The sequence below is a fragment of the Benincasa hispida genome, chromosome 1 (genome assembly GCF_009727055.1).
Source record: "Benincasa hispida cultivar B227 chromosome 1, ASM972705v1, whole genome shotgun sequence".
In the NCBI taxonomy this organism is placed as follows: domain Eukaryota; kingdom Viridiplantae; phylum Streptophyta; class Magnoliopsida; order Cucurbitales; family Cucurbitaceae; genus Benincasa; species Benincasa hispida.
Window position 1 is genome coordinate 31,241,497 of NC_052349.1, and position 17,191 is coordinate 31,258,687.

Sequence of the window (17,191 nt, forward strand, 5' to 3'; positions counted from 1 at the left end):
GGACTATCCCAAGGCTACAATAATCACATCTTGCTAAAGTAAATACTATTTTGTATTTTCCAATTAGCTAGTCAACACTATTTCAAAATCTCATTGTTACATTATTTACTATTTGCTACAATTTTTACTATTTTACATTCATCATTTGTTTATTCTTTGCCATAGTGTTTACTATTTCATTCTAATACTAAAATAGTTTACACCTCAAACACATACTATTATAATCCAAATTAAAATAATTTATACCCCAAACATAAACTATTATAACCCAACTATAATAAACGTAGAACTATAATAACCAACTCCTTGCCCCAAACGCCCCTTTGTGTTTCTGTTATTTGTGTGTTTTTGTTTTCATTCCAGATATGATGATTTGTTTCGGAAGTTATCTTTACAAACTCAAGTTGTTTGCCAATCTATCACCTTGAGTTTGAGAGAGGGTGTTGAAAAGAAATTAAGGTTTATTACTAATTATTATTTTTCTTTTTGGGTATTTTCCAGTAATGTATCTTACTTTATGGTTTTTTGATGTCTATTTACTGACCTTGTAAAAGGTTGATTATATACTGTGATTTATTCAATAATATATAAAATTAACATGTTTCAAGTAATTTCTTTTGTTTTAATATATTTCAAAGAAATAAAACTATTAGCAAACAAGTACACAATTTAGAAATAGAAAACAAAATTGTTAAAACCTCGTTTGGTAACTATTTCGGTTTTTGTTTTTGAAAATTAAACATATTTTCTCCTCATTTCTTACACTGATTTACATCTTTCTTAAGTACAATGATTGAATTTTTAGTAAAATATCAAAATAAAAATAAGTTTTTTAAATTTTTTTTTTTTTAAAAAAATTTTGGCTTGATTTTCTAGACCATAGTTAAAAAATAGATAACAAATGAAGAAACTTAGAAATGAAAACGATATTTATAAGGTTAATTTTTTAAAAATTAAATTAATTAAAAAAAACAAAATAATTACGAAATGAAGTACCATTGAAAACATAATATACTTGTTTGCTAAAATAGCCAAAAGAAAAATCAATTTATGAACACATACCACTATTTCTTTTTATTTTATTTCTCACATTCAACTTTATTCTTCGTCTCTAATGTCTCGAACAAACTTTCTTTCCAAAAGGAGCCAAAAAAATTTCCCCAAGAAGTTTCTTTTTAAGCCTTTATCAAAAGGGAATGGAAGGGATAAATATGAATGACTAAAGTCGAGAAATTAAGTAAATTATATTAAATTAAAATTTATCAAATGGCAATAGCATTTCCGCGCGCGCCAAAATTTTTTTTTTAAAAAAAAACAATTTTTCTCGTTGAATTTAGATCCTATATTTTAGTTAATAATAATTAGTCTTCGTACTTTTAAATTTATAACAATATAATTTCTGAATTGTAATAACTAATAATTTGATCCCTATACTTTATTTTTTAAAAAATAATTTGGTTATATTAGGTTTCATTTGAGATAAAAGTGTTTTTCAAAAACTCATTTTTATTTAAACATTTTCAATAAAAATTATTAAACTATACTTGAAAAGCTATTTTAAGTGATTGCTAAATGCTTCAATTTCTTTCAAAATGACTTATTTTTTAAATTAAATACTTGAAAATGTATTCTAAACACACCCTTACTCTTTATTGTGAAAAATCTCATCAAAATCAAGTATCAACTTTTATTAGGTAACAACTTATTCTTTATAATTCTTATTTAATTTCATTTAGTTTGTCAATTTACCTGTGTAAGAAATTTCATTAAATCTTGATAATATTTTTCACAATAGTCCTAAAAAAGTATTTTTCATAATAGAGATTAACTCATTACAAATTGTAAAGTACAAAGACTAAGTTGATAAAGAAAATGGTATGATTGATCTATTTGAGGCTCAAAATGAAAAATGTCTCACCTTTCTAAAACCTATGATTTTTTTTACCTCTTGCTTACCTCATCTTTAAGCAATTTTACAAAATTGTCCCTATTTTCTTTTTCTCTCTTCCTCCATCATCATTCTATGTTTTTTTCCCCTTTATTCTTATTCTTTCACCACCTTTTTCTTCTTCGGCGAGCTCCCAGATTCAATCTCTCTCGTTCTTCGTTCTTTGATCTTCTTCTTCTTTGGACTACGAGATTCTTCTTTCGCGAGCGAGATCGTGCCCATATCCAGTGATGTTCCAGAATGAGACGAACGTCGGAGAGCAAGACAGTGGAGAGTGAGAGAGCAAGAGAGACGAGAGTGATCCTGATAAAAAGGGAGAGAAAAGAACGATATGTGGGAGAGCGAAGAGAGATGAGAGTGAGAAATTCAAAGAGCGAGACAGAGGAGAGTGAGATTGGCCATTGAGCATGGGCATGAGGATTTGGTTTTGTTAATTTCACTCGGTGTTGATGTCAGCAAAGGCTAAACCCTCATTTTAGAAGAGCGGGACAAATCTCATTTCCTCTTCTCAATTTGGATCATTCGTACAAGTTAAACTGTTAGTTATTTAAGTTTAAAGACTAAGTTATTACAAATTTGAAAGTACAAGGATTGAATCGATTACTAACTAAAGTTCATAGACTAAATTGTTATTTTCATAATAGTTTAGAAACCAAAAGTATTTTTTAACATTTTTTTCAATCCATCCCCTCAGTATGATATGATTATTGGAAAATATCACTATACTTTTTAATTCATTAATGGTAGGAGTTAAAGAATCAAATCATCGAATTTTAGAATAGTAATTTATACGTTATTCACTAAGCTATGTTTGAATTCACATAAGTGTTGTCAATTTGACATAACTCATTCAACATGCAACTATTCCATCTCACTTTGGTCATTCATAGCTCAACTTATTAAACACTTGTATTGTCGTTATCAAGGTCAAATCTGATTCTCCCACCCTACAAATTAGAATATATATATATATATACATACCACTATTTTTTTTTCTGGAAAAGCCTTTATCGATTTTCTTTTTTAATTCACATCACATTTTTAGTAGGACAAGGGAAAAAAAGGTATATTATGGTAAGGTTTTATATCATTGCTTGTTAATTTTAAAGTTTTGGATTTGACTTTCAATGACCCAAATGATGATGGGTGTGGTGAAATATAATATAGGTGATGTTTCTTACGAAAATAAGTCCAATGATAGATCGAAGATAAAATTAACTCAAATTGTGAAAGATATAAAATTGTATTAGAATGAAATTGTTAAATGAGTATAGTCTAGTGGCAGTTAACATATACGGCCTCTATAAATTTGAAAACTTTCTATCCCATTTGTTGAACTTATAAAAAAAATACTCAAATAAAATTACATATTCCTATGAGTTAAACTACTTTAGATCATATAATTTCATATAATTTTATGTATGGGTAGATAAAGTTGACTGTTTTGATTAAATTAATTTTGAATTAAGCCTAGGTTAAACTTTAGTTGATCTTTAATTTGCATAACATTTGTCACTTATACTAAATAATTTCACTTTGAATTGTCTAATAAATCATTGGTGAAAAGTTCAATTGCCTATTAACTTATAATCTAAACTTGTATTTAACCTTTATTATATTAGGTTAAATTATAATGGAAGCTTGTCTCAAAAAAAAAAAAAAAAAAAAAAAATATATATATATATAATTTAAGGTTAGAGTACCATTTTAATTCCTGTGCTTTGGGAGCTGCTTAATTTTAGTTTGTGCATTTTTTAAATTTCCAAATTTAGTATATTTACTCAAAATTGTTCTCTGTATTTATAGAAATATAATCACAATTAGGCTAGTTTAAATTTTAGTATTTTAGTCCCTAAACTTTGAGGTGGTGTCTATTTGAGCACCCAACTTTTAAAATTATAAATTTAATCCTCAAACTTTTATTTTTTAATTCAAAGATCTACATCTAATAGACACAAACATGAAGTTTAGATTTTAGAGTTGGATTAGACATAAAATTCAAATTTTTAACTAATAGATCAATTACATTTTAATAGCCAAAACGAATATATCTCAATTGACACGATACTTATACTATTGTCTCACGATCGGTTTGATTCTCCCACTCTTTTTCTCTATATATAAATGTACATTTCCTGAAATTGTCAAGTATTTTATAGTCCTATTTGATGTAAAATCGAAATTTTTTTAAAAAAAAACAGTCACAAATATAATTTTAAGAACTAACCCTATAACTTAATCTAGCATATTTTAATCCAAAACCAAGCGAAAAAGGCTAAAATGAAATTAATCCAAAACCAAAATGATATTTTAATTTCAATATAACTGTGGTTAAAAATGACTATTAGTCTATAAACTTCATACAAGTAACAATTTAGTCTTTGAATTTTGGTTTGTGACGATTTAGTCTCTATACTTTCGATTTTGTAACAATTTAATCCTTAAATTTTAAAATTTGTTATGATTTAGACTCTATTATAGAAATTAATATTAAGGTTTCATGAAATTTCATATATTAATAAATCTTTAAGTCAATTAAAAATTTAATATTTTTATAAAATACAAAATTTACGTGATAAAATATTAAAAATTAACATCTTATTTTGATTATTCGCTTTACATTAGGAACTAAATTATTAAATTGAATGAATTGTTAGAGTTGGAGAGGAAAAAGTGATTTTTAACCTATAACTATTATACTATTTTGTGAACATGGTAATGGATTCCTCTATTAGCGAAATTACCAAATTAGCCCTTGAAAAAATATTGTGGGTAATTTCAACTATAGGAGAATATGCCAGCAAAAATAGAGTCACAGTCCACTATTTTGATACAGAAACAAAACAGAGTTGATCCCATTAAACCCATTCCCTCTCTCTCTCTCTGTCTATTTTCTCTCCCACAAGACCTATCTTCTTCTTCATCTTCTTCCTCCATTGTCTTCAATCTTACAGTTTCAGCACAAAAATCAAAACCCCACTTTCCCTAATGGCCACTGTTCACCGGTGAGAATCTCTGTTTTCATGGATGCTGACCGCCATTTTCGTACAACAAGCACCAACAGTACCAGTTCCACAGCCGCACCCTCTAGCGAGCTCTTCATTTGCTTCACTTCTCGCTTCTCTTCTTCTTCTTCTTCTTCCTCTATGAAGATCTCTTCCAAGTCCATTCTCAGTCCTGGCCGTGCTCGTGAACCCTCCCAAATCTCCCTCTCTACTTCCCTCAGCCGCCGTCTCAAATCCAGCGGTAGTCTCAAGGGCGGTCAAGCCTCCCCCATGTTTCCCACTGGCGGGAAGAAGCGAGGATGTGCCTTTGACAATCCGGAACCTTCGTCGCCGAAGGTTACTTGCATTGGTCAGGTTAGGGTTAAGACGAAGAAGCAGGGGAAGAAGATGAGAGCCAGATCGCATAAACGAAGGAGTAATTCGGAGGCGAGTTTTCGGAGATCGGAGAGTGTTGTTCAATCGTCGCAGATGAATGGTAATGAACAGCAATTCTCGTCGCATCATAATCATCATCTTCTTCGTCAGAACAGTAACAACAATGGCGGAAACGGTTTCCAGCAGGAATGCTTGTCACATCGGAACCAGCGGTGGGTGCATTTGCCGTTTACGATTTGTGAGGCGCTTAGGGCTTTTGGTGCTGAACTCAACTGCTTCTTGCCGTGCCATTCGTCGTGTTCCAGTGATAGGGAGAATAATAAGGAATCGAAGCCGGCGGTTAGGTCGTCGGAGACCGAGAGTTCCTGCGGGACAGTATTTGCGCGGTGGTTGGTGGCGGTGCAGGATGGAGACGGAAAGGGGAGAGAGATAGAGCTGGTGGTCGGAGATGAAGAAACTCGAACGGAGAAGGAAAACGGAAGCCAGAGACGGCATGTTTTCGAGGGATTGGATTTCAAAGACGAGAATGAAATTGTCGAACAAGAGGAATCGAGGATCAGCATTTGCATTCCGCCGAAGAATGCTTTATTGCTAATGAGGTGCAGATCTGATCCGGTAAAAATGGCGGAGCTCGCGAAACGATTCTGTGATTCTCCTGCGCCAAAAGTGGATGAAGAAGACGGAGAAGAAGAAGAAGAAGAAGACAATGAAGCGAAAAATAAACAAAATGAAGTGAAAAGAGATGTATCTGTGCCGCTGCCTGTGCCTGTGTCTTCCACTGTGACTGTAAGCAAGGAAAAGGAAGAAGAAGAAAGAAAAGTGGAGCTAATTGTGAAGCTTGAAAACGATGAAGAAACGAACGAAGAATCTGTTTTTGATTCAGAAAAAGAAAATGGACAAGTTAATTTGTTTTTACAGGAAGAACGAGAAGAAGAAGAAGATAATAGAGAGAGAACCATAGAAATGGCCACAGTAAACGAAATCGATGAGCAGAAATTAGACATTATTGTGATAAATCAGCCGAATCAAGAACAAGCAGTGGAAGAAAAAGAAGAAGAAGACAAAATCGATCAAGATAACCAGCAAGAAACAATGGCGATCCCAATTCCAATTCCGATTGAGACCCACTATGAACCCGAAACGGCTCAAGATGCAGAGAAGCTGGAATCGGTCGAAGAAGACGAATCCAAGCTACCCCATGAAAGCGAACAAGACCAGAAAACAGAAGATGAAAACCTGAGAGAAGAAGAAGAACCCGTAAACGGCGAAAACCCCACTTCACCATCATTTTCGGTAGAGACAGAACCAGTTTTAGACGAAACCGAAACTGAAGTTGATTGGAATTGGGAGGAAGAAGAGGAAGAAGAAGAAGAAGAAGAAGAAGAAGAAGAAGAGGAGGAGAAAGCGACAGATGAAGGAATCGGACCCGACGCCCAAAACGACGACAAATTGATGGGTCCAGAGGAGGACCAGTCAAAGGAGCGAGAAACTCCACGGCCGGAGCCGGAGAGAAAAACACAAACAGAAACATCCGTTCTCCCAGATTGCTTGCTGTTAATGATGTATGAGCCAAAGCTATCAATGGAGGTATCAAAGGAGACATGGGTCTGCAGCACAGACTTCATAAGGTGCGTTCCGACCAGGGAGAAGAAGCCGGCCTGCAGAAACCCGCCGCCGCCTCCGCCGCCGAAGAAACGGGAAACGAAGCCGGCGGACACCACGCAGGCGGCGGTGGTCCAGCCGGCGAGATGGTCGTGTTCGTTTCCAGCAGCAGCAGCTGCGGCGGCGATGATAGAACAGAAGCTAGTAAGGGCCAAGGGTTACGAGCCGTTTGTTCTTACTAGATGCAAGTCGGAGCCAATGAGATCGTCGGCTAAGCTGGCGCCAGACGCTTGCTTTTGGAAGGACCGCAAGCTTGAGCCACACCGTCCGGCTACCTTCGGCGTCGGCGCGGCTGAAGTTGGATTTTGACCATTTCACCCCTCTCAACTCTCAGGTAAAAAAAAAAAAAAAAAAAAAAAAAAGATAGAAAGAAATAGGAATATGTAAAAATGTGTGGTAGCATTTTGTATTTTTCCAGAAAATATTTTGCAATTGTAGGCTTGCATTATTCTGCCTTTCTCATCTGCCCCCTCCCTTTCCATCACTTGTCTTCCCCCCCCCCCCCAAATTTATTATCATTAAAAAATTGGAAAATTGGTTTTAAAGAGCTATGTGATTATGCTAAAATTTGTTAATGGAAAGTCGATGTGTTACCAACTTATTATTGGTCATTAAAAAAAAACTAATTTTGTTCATAAATTAGTCAGATTTTACATTTTAATAATGGACTAGTTGGTTTCATGTGTATTCATAACAATAATTTAATCATCATGTATTAACTTTTAGTTAATACATTTTTTTGTAGGAATGGATTAATTGATAATTTTGAATGCTTTAAAATTTAAAGGTAAAATTCACAATTTAAAAAGATATAGAATGAAATGAAATGGGGTACAACACAACTAAGAAAACAAATCTTAATTGGAAAGAGATTCTAATCTTTTTGGGATGCAAAGGAACATTTTGAATAAATAAAACAATTGAATTGAATTGAAAGGTGTTATTGTAAATTAATTATTATTTATACGTTATAAAGAATATTGTAAATAACAATTCACAAGTACAGTCCCTAATGTTTGATCATTTTGCTATATTCAATGTCACAATTTTTTAATACATAAAACTTTTTTTTCATTAGAGAGTGATTTTGGAGTAATTATAATTAATTCTAAAATCCTTTAAATTATGTTTAATCTATGGAATTCTAAGCTTAAAGTGTAAAACAAATTTTGTCTCATTAAATGCTTGATTTGGAGTGATTTTAAATGAGACAAAAATGATTTTAACTATTTTAAAATCACTCTCTAACATGCTCTTCAACAATTTAATAGTTTTCAACGATTAAAACAGATTCTACCTATAGAGAACGGTCTCATTTCATATTTCTCATGTAAAACATTTGAATTTTTAACCAAATTAAAAAGAAAATGATTTGGATTTTGAAATACTCCTACAATATCGACAAATAAAACACATAAATCAACATATAAAAGTAACGTAAGGCTTAACTTTAAAAAACCAAATGATTCGAAATCTAACTAAATGGTGATCCGCAATGTAAAGTCTTGTCAAGCCAATTATTCATGTTTGTTTATGTTTGTGTAAGTTGTATCAAATAAATGTGACATTCTTTAAATAATAATAATATGACATTATTAGAGAAGGGGACGTTCCTAAAAACCTGAATACATATGAAAACCCTCTCTCTAAAATTAACTAAAAAACAAAGGACTAACTATGAGAACTGATTGTCCAATGGAAGAAAGATAAGCTGTGGTGTCACTATGCTTTAAAATGTTCAAAATTAGTCCATAACACTTGCAATAATTTTTATTCATGAATATGTTTTTTAGTTTTTTTTTTGAAGAATCCGAAAAACAAGTCGCATAATGAACTATACAATGAACAGTCTAATTACAAACACGAGTGAAAAAAAATAAAACCCAAATGTCTTCCAGTTCGAAAGCTTTTGTTAGACATTGGATCCTTACTTTTTTAGATGGATCCAGGATGTAACTAACAACAACCTTCCTTCTTTGATTTTCCGCGAGTAATGTTTTATTGAAGTCTATCTAAGAAAAAAGAAAAAAGAGTGAAAAGTTAGAGGAGTTTTTCCTTTTTTTTGGTTAGAACGCTAACATAAACTAATTATAAAGACCAACTTTTTAATGCAAACTAAATTAAACATTTAAAAGTATGAAAACTAAATTAGAACCACTCCCGACCTAATAGAAAAAAAAGTAATAGTAATTTGTTACATATGTGAGGTTTAATTTTGAGTATATTTGGTATATATACATATATACAAAAAAAAAATGTGGAATGAGGAAAATGATACAAAATAATGTAAAAGCGAAAAGAAAAAAGAAAGTAAAGGAGATGCATGATTTGGAGTTGGAGGTTAGCACTTTGAAGCTTTGTTGAATTTTAAAAGGCTTTTGGGAATGTGAAATGTTTAGCATTGGAAAAGATTCCCAAAGCTTTCAAACTAACCTTTTTTCATTGTTGCTTTGCTTTTGTCATCGTTGCTATCTCCATCTTATCACATAAAAATCTCTAGTGTTTTCAACATGAAAATAAAAGTTGTTCATTTTTTTAAAGCAATGAATTGTACTTTCTTTTTCCTTCTTTTTGTGTTTTATAATTTAGTTTCCTTTTAAACACTTGCCTTTTCATATATATATAAATCCTCAAATTACAAATTTAGTTTTTAAACGTTCAATCTATATCTATTTGACCTCTAAATTTAATAAGTGTTTAAAAACTTGCTAAACTTAAAAAATATTTAATAAGTTTATGAATTTTTATATTTGTGTCTAATAAAACTTTGACATATTAAAAAAAAAATTTAAAATTAACTTATCTAATACAAATAGAACTAAAAGTTTTGTCTAATGCAACTCTAAACTTTCAATTTTATGTCTAGTAGATTATTGGTTAAAAAATAGAGTAATTGTAATAGGTAGCATTTTTAGAGATAATAGTGTATAACAATATCTTTAAAAAAATTACAAATATGGCAAAGTCTATCAGCGATAGACTAATCACTGGTAGACTCTTATTAGCGATATAGTCTATTACTGATAGACTCCTATCAACAAAATGTTCTATCACTGATAGGCCATCAACATTTTGTCATATTCGTAATTTTTTTTACATTATGCTATATCTACTATTACTTCGGTCCTGATTGCTATATTTGCAACTATCACTAAAAAATATTGAAAAGGTCACCTATCTATTAGACACAAATTAAAATTTAAGGACTATTAGACAAAAAGTTGAAGGTTGAAGGACCTATTAGACACATTTTAAAGTTTCTATTAGACATAAAATCAAAATTTTAAGTACTAATAGACATAAAATTGAAAGTCTAAACTTGTAATTTAACCATTTTCTTAATCTTTCATTATTATAAATAAATAAATAAATAAATAAATAAATAAATAAATAAATAAATAAATAAATAAATAAATAAATAAATAAATAAATAAATAAATAATCTTTCTTAATCTTAGAGACGTTTGCTCCAAATACATTTAATCGATCAACTTAAACTGTACGAAATTCCCTAGTCTTTTTTATTTTATTTATTTTTTTTAACATTTTATTAAGAAAACAATTGAAAGAATAGAATGAAAAGTGTTGGTTGGTTCAATTTTGATAGATATTATTGATTTTGATGGTTTCAATTTAATTTTGGTTGGCTTTGTTGGTTTCATTTGATTTCTATTGGAAAAAAAATTCCATTCTAAATGATTCTTTCCATTTAACTTAAATTAATTATAAAAAAACCCCCCCAAACCCACATGCCTACACCCTCTAATAATAACATTTATTTATTAATTAATCTATATATAAATCGGGGAAACTAAATAAAATTCCCAAAATATGGAGGTCTCGACTTTATGAAAAAATAAGGATGAAACCGTCAATATCGATGAAAATTTTTGGAAACTTTGTAGAAATTGGTGGTTGTTATAATTAGTTAAGAAAACTTTGATTGTGACTGAATTAGATCATAATTAACCATGTTATAAAGTAAGACAACATTTACATGTATATTGTAAAATATTTGTGTAAATATGGATCCAAGAGTAGAAATTAAAAAAAAAAGAATAATTACAAAATAATATAAAATATTAGAAATTAATTATAAAATAAAAGGACATGATATATTTGCAAAATAATTGTAAATAGTTTATAACAAAATGATGTGGATACATAAATGAAATATCATAGCATTAAGCTAATCTAACATAAATAGAAAAATCATAATATTAAACATAAGAGAGATACACCAAAGTGAAATTAGTTCAATGGTATTGACATATACTATCGACCAAGAGGTCAAAAGTTCAATCCTCATTCTCGTAGTTGTACTAAAAAAACTTCAAGAGATAAAATGATTTGAAAATTCAAAATATATTTTTGAGAGAATGATTTTGAACAATTCAAATGTGATACAATGCTGTTACTGCACCCTGCAGAAAACAAATATATCTCACTGCCTTGGAATTTGTTTGCAGAGCTGAATACCCTTTTACCATTTTTTTTTTTTTTCCTTGCTTCTGTCATGATTCCTACTGAAAAAGAGTATAAAAAGAACCCCATGAATGTCAAGGAAAGCTCCTCAACCCACAACAATGACAGATGCCTTGCCTGGCTTTAGCTCGAACCGTACCATTACGAGTCCGAGATGAAACTGGAAAAATCAATAGAATTCAGTGTCAAGACAAATATGTTTGTCAAATCAAAAGTTCAAACCTAAAAATAAGTCGGTTCATATTTGATGAGTTCAGTTGGTACCAAGTTGAGTTGGTTTTGGTTGGGTGGTTTGTCAACTCATTTTGATTTTATTAATGTTTGTTTTCATTTTTTCTTAAATATAAGGTCACTTTCTTATTAGATTTGGCCAAACTAACTTGAATCGTTTTACTTCTCCGATGATTGTAGTCAGTTACCTCATAATCCTACGTCAAATGTTGATGATTTGATCTTCATCTTGTAATTGTTTAATTAAGAAAAAGTTGCCTAATGCTACATGTTGTACAATCAGACTTATAATTTGTAGGATCAAGTAACTGAAACCGAAAAGAGAATAATTGGAGGGAAAATTTCTTGATTTGAATTTGAATGAATCTCTCAAAAGTCAAGATTTGTACTCAGAGAAAAGTGTACAAACTTTCTTGAAGGTAAAAGAGAGGACAATAGTAGATCTATATAGATAGGATTCTCAACACCATAAGAGCAGCAACAACTTCCAATTATTTCTATTATTCTTTTAACCTTCACTTCCATACCTCAGCTTTAATTAGGCTCTCTTTAAGCACAGCATTGGGAATGGAAGATCCTTGTATCACTTCTTCATAAATTATCTAATATGTGGTGCCATTGGTCCATCCATCATTTCCATAAAGTATGTCACCTGCATCCTCCCATCCTGCAACACATGATTATATATTATAGTTTCAAGGTGATTTAGTGCCTTATGTTTTGGCTTATGAGTTGAGCTCATGCCACAAGAAGCCGCACCTAAGTATATTAAGTATATTTAGAGCCTATTTAAATTGACCTTCTAAGTGTTTTAAAAAATGTTAATCCAAACCTACTTTGAGATCTTCCAATTTAAACTACAAATTTGTTAATTTAAAGAGCTATACAAACCTAAAGTTGTAAAGCTCACTTTTTATTTTTTATTTTTGAAAGAGAACTTTTTAAAAATCGTGCACTAGTAGATTTCGTACCAATAACTCTCCATTAACAACATTCAATAACCAATTGGAATAAAAAGAACCTTAAAATACACCGCCTTTCGAAGTAGAAGAAATATTCTCCTAAAAAAAATTCTCACGGTGTAGAAGAAATATTCTCCTAAAAATGTTCTCAAAACTAGTTGCAACACAGGTAATACAGTAAGCTCCACGATTCTCATCCCCGTGGCAGAATGAAAAAGATAACGTGGATGAACTCAAAAAGAGCGTTAGCTCTTCGATTTCATCTTAAAGACAGCGTAGATGGACTCACCTTTTATATTACAGTTTAATAGTTTAATGCTTACAAATTATAAATCCACAAATTAAACATAAATTCAAGTTATACACAGACCCTTTTGCACAGTGTAAACAAAGATTGCACAAGCCCAAGCTTCATAAGCCCAGGCTTATTAGAACCATTAGGCTTAGCATCAATCTACGGCACTAATTATCTGGTCCATGATTTAAGTGAGCTGAAAAAGGGACAATGGTTATGCTAGTAGATGAATTTGGTGCTTTTGAAAACCCAATCACAAAGAAATTTGGGTCAATGGACTTGAACTAGCTGGCTAGGTAATGCCATAATAAGCCTAACACAACTAGCATACGGATGTGTTGCGACCAAAAGATCTCTGGTTCAAATTCCCTAGTACTAATAAAAAAAAGGAGGAAAAAAAAACTCAGTATGCAACCTTCTATACATTGTTCATCCAAGGTTTTGTGTTAGCAGAGCAGAAATATATTCTGCAGATACAGGCTAACAGTAGACTAACCTTTTTTCTGAGTATTGTTTTACCATATAATGATCACAGATGACAGACAGGGAGTTACTGGAACTGAAGAAGAGGATGGTAAAAAATGCATGATTAAGTCCAAGCAGATCACCTTTACAAATGGCTGCCGACACAGCCAAAGTTTGATCAGAGGGGGTCCTCTTCCATTACTGCGAATTACTTGAACTTTGATCATCCTCGCTGTTGCTTGATTCGGTGCTATTGAGGGTCGTTTCAGCTGTTGAATTTGGTGGGCTAACTTGCTTATCACCTTTACCTTTAGGTTCTTTATCTTTGGAACCTTCTTCCATGACGGAATTCATGGCCAATTGACCAGAGTAAAGGAATAAACCAATTGCATTAATCCCAAAAACAAATGTTGCAAGGTAGCATAATCCGTTCACAATAGTTCTGCATATAAGAGATACGAAATTGACCACTGATCTTTTATCTAACTGCAAGCGAAGTTAGAGTAAGTTGAGGAAGTTACCTTATTGTTATCGTCAGTTGTCGAACCTAAAAGAGATGGAAACCAATTGTTAAACGACATTCTGAGGTCATATGAGGCAAACACCAGGAGAACATCAATTCACAAAAGTTTCAAATTTTCTTGTTCGTTAATTTCATCATCAGACACGCATCATCATCCATTTGTTAATGCAATGTACAAGATATTAATCAAATAGTTCTCTGCGTGAAAAACACAGAAAACATGCCTAACATTGTCTAGCTCAAATCATATTACCTTGGATGACGTAAATGAGAAAAGATAATCCTCCCATAGTTGCCCAAAAGAAATAGATGAAACATATATAAACATGAAGTAAACACAAAAGCATACCGAGAAGTTATCAGACACAGTCTGTCTGTTCAGAGCAGCTTCAATGGTAGTGGTGAATTTATATAAGATTACTGCAATAACACCAGCTGCTATTGCTCCCAAGAATGCTTGTATGGGTGAAGGTGTTGACTTTGATTCAATTGGACCTGTACTAATTGCTTTCAAACTATCCATTGCTTCCTCCTTCAGAGACTTTTTTACTCCAGCAGACCTAAATTTCTAAAATGGCCACATAAAGTCAACAAATTTCCAATGGTTTATAGTAACAAAAGAAATCAACTCAATAAATCTGAAAGTTCAGAATCGCTTCAGATCCAGAAATAGGCTGGATAAGAAAAATTGCACTTTGCAAAAGCACCATGCCAAGAGCGATATGGAATGAGATTGAGTAAAATGTTCTTTACCCAAAAAAACACGTTTTGAAAGGGAAATTTGACTTCCATCAAAGAAAACAAAACAAGTTAAACAAAGCAATGAAAGGATAGGACCGAGAAAAAAATAATCTGAAACACTTCTCTTTGCATTGGGGAAAAGTTACAATGCAAAAGTTGCAAAGAAATTGTGAGAAGATAATCCGTTCATAAAAGAAAAAAATCCAGTAAATGTTTTTATTACATTGGAATTATTGTCAAAAAATATAACTCAAAAGTGAGCGCTTAGAAGATGAGGATGCATAGTATTCTGCTAGCTTGGCCCATTCCCCAAAATCTAAGACAGTTCCCTTCAAACATTCTCCCATCCACCCTCTCCTCCCAACCTTACTGCCAACATATTATGATTCCAGAATATAAACATAACATTCAAAGATCTTCCAGTGATACAAAATAATAATAATAATAATAAAAAAAAAATCAGACTGGCCACTACAAAAGTTTAAGCGAAATTTCAAGTGGTTCAAACTCCTCCAAAAGTTAAGGTTAAACATCCTGTTGCACGTATAGGTATAACCATAAGTTATTAAGGTTAAACTAGCACAAGACCCAAAATTTAAGTTGATTAGTTAGAATACATTTAATATCTGGTTAATATTCATCGAACTTTCTTTATGCATGATGTTCTCAAGTCACCATATGACAACGGCTTCTAATTTTCAACCCAACTATTTCCAGCAAATTGCAATGAGGCATAGGCAGTCAAGAAAATTACTAACACAATCAATTGTCTCTAAGATTTTGGTACGGATGACCCAAATTTTACAGCTGAAATTGCATTTGACCCAGATTTTGAAAATAAGAATGTATAACCTTTTGCTAATATTATGTCACCCCCTCACTTCCTCATACTCACACTCCTCGTCACTCTCACTTGCACTTGCCGCTCTGAAAAAAGTATTAGCAAGCGCGTTGTGACATCAACAAAAGAATATTCTTTATTGTTTTCAAAATCTAGTTCAAGTGGCCTTGTTTTTGGTAATCTGGAAGTTTTCTCATAATCTCACGTGTTTTGCTCATCTGAAATCGGTTTGTCTCAAAGCCTCATCCTGTTGCACTCTTTTCCATCATTTTGCAGCTCCTTTATTTACATTTTATGTAATATTTGGGATGTTTATTTTTCCTTTATCGATGTTATTTTGGTATTCTTTTTCTTTTCTACCTTTGAGATTTATGTACCTTGAATATAATAAGTCTCTTTTCATTTCATCAATGAAAAATCTGGTTTCCTTTTTTGAAAAAAAATGTAGCCTAAATGGCATATTGGGTGTGAAATTTGGGTCACCTGTGCAAAAATCTCGTCTTCAACCCAATATTTTCAGCTTCTTTGTAACTGACATGGCATCCTTGATGGCCGCAAAAGAGGCCAGGAGGCAATGCAGAATATACAAACAACTCTTAGATCCAGCTAGCCATGGCCAATCACCATATGAGATGAATTTGGCTTGGTCATCCTTTAGAATTCATTAAACTACTCTACTTTCCACTAGAATGAGAATATACAAGACCAAGCAAATCACTACAATTTCATAATGAACTTAACCATTCAACGAATGACTTAGCAACTGCAAGCAGCTTCTATGAAGAATTTCTTCAAACACATAGCAGGCAAAAAAAAAAAAAGAAAAAAAAGAAAACAGCAAACCCCAATTCGTTTCTAAACTCAAAAAGCTAAAAATCGCGTAAGCCAAAGAGTAAAAAGAAATGTAGTAAATAGTACCAGCTCTTTGACCCGCTTAGCACGGCGGCGGAGGGAACGAAAGAGGAAGACAGAGATGGCCCCTGTAAGAAGAACACTGGTAGCAACTTGGAGAGAAGAAGGGTCATCAGTAGTAGCAAAAATGGTGGATGGGAGTTCAACTGGGCCATTATCATCAAGAAAAGTGGCATCTGCAAGCTCAGAGAATTGGGGTAAGCAAAAGGAATGGTGAGTTGTGAGTGGAGAAACAGAGTGGAAGGCGATGGGTCTGTGAAGAGAGGAGGAGGAAGAAGATGAGTGGGTTGGAGGAGAGAGAAAGAGCTTGTGATTGTGGGTTAGTGAGAGAGTGAAAAAGGGAAAATTGGAGGAGAGAAGGTTCTGGGTCTGCAACATTTGAGGAGGTTTAATGGATGATGGATATGGCTAATGGGTTTTTGGTGGATTGATTGCTTTGCTATGTGCTATGTGCTATGTGCTATGTGAAGTTTGGAAGATGGGATAATAGGGGAAGAAGTTTTCCTCTGCTATGCCAAAATGTCCACTACCATGCATTTTGATTTTCCAAACTCTCTCTCTCCCATACCTTTTAAGATTTTTTTTTTTTTTTCTGTCTAAATTACAATAAATATCTCTCAACTTTGTTCTGGTTTAAAAAATACATTTATGGAGTGTTTAAGGCGTTGATTGTGTCGACATCTGAAATTAGAGATACAATGTTGTGAATGTGTAATTGCTCGAAAATTCTAAAAAAAAAGGAAAAT

At 32.4% G+C, this 17,191-nt stretch overlaps 2 protein-coding genes across 4 annotated transcripts; one reads left to right on the forward strand and one right to left on the reverse strand.

Annotated features, from left to right (window-relative positions):
- The first annotated feature begins 4,734 nt into the window (after positions 1–4,734).
- LOC120082916 (glutamic acid-rich protein) lies at positions 4,735–7,347 on the forward strand. Its single transcript, XM_039038336.1, has one exon. The coding sequence runs from the start codon at positions 4,972–4,974 to the stop codon at positions 7,297–7,299; it is 2,328 nt and encodes a 775-aa protein (XP_038894264.1). The 5' UTR covers positions 4,735–4,971; the 3' UTR covers positions 7,300–7,347.
- Positions 7,348–11,190: 3,843 nt separating this feature from the next.
- On the reverse strand, positions 11,191–16,984 carry LOC120091579. Of its 3 annotated transcripts, XR_005485745.1 has the most exons (6): positions 16,452–16,984; positions 14,301–14,519; positions 13,950–13,975; positions 13,572–13,870; positions 12,234–12,373; positions 11,191–11,635 (listed from the first exon to the last, which is right to left on the reverse strand). XR_005485745.1 is itself a non-coding variant. In XM_039049686.1 (4 exons), exons 1-4 carry the CDS (start codon positions 16,821–16,823, stop codon positions 13,627–13,629), a joined length of 861 nt encoding a protein of 286 aa, XP_038905614.1. In that variant the 5' UTR covers positions 16,824–16,984; the 3' UTR covers positions 12,945–13,626. The 3 variants fall into 3 exon arrangements, 1 of the variants encoding a protein (XP_038905614.1); XR_005485744.1 differs by lacking the exon at positions 11,191–11,635 and having other exon boundaries at positions 12,028–12,373; XM_039049686.1 differs by lacking the exons at positions 11,191–11,635; positions 12,234–12,373 and having other exon boundaries at positions 12,945–13,870.
- Positions 16,985–17,191: the final 207 nt, after the last annotated feature.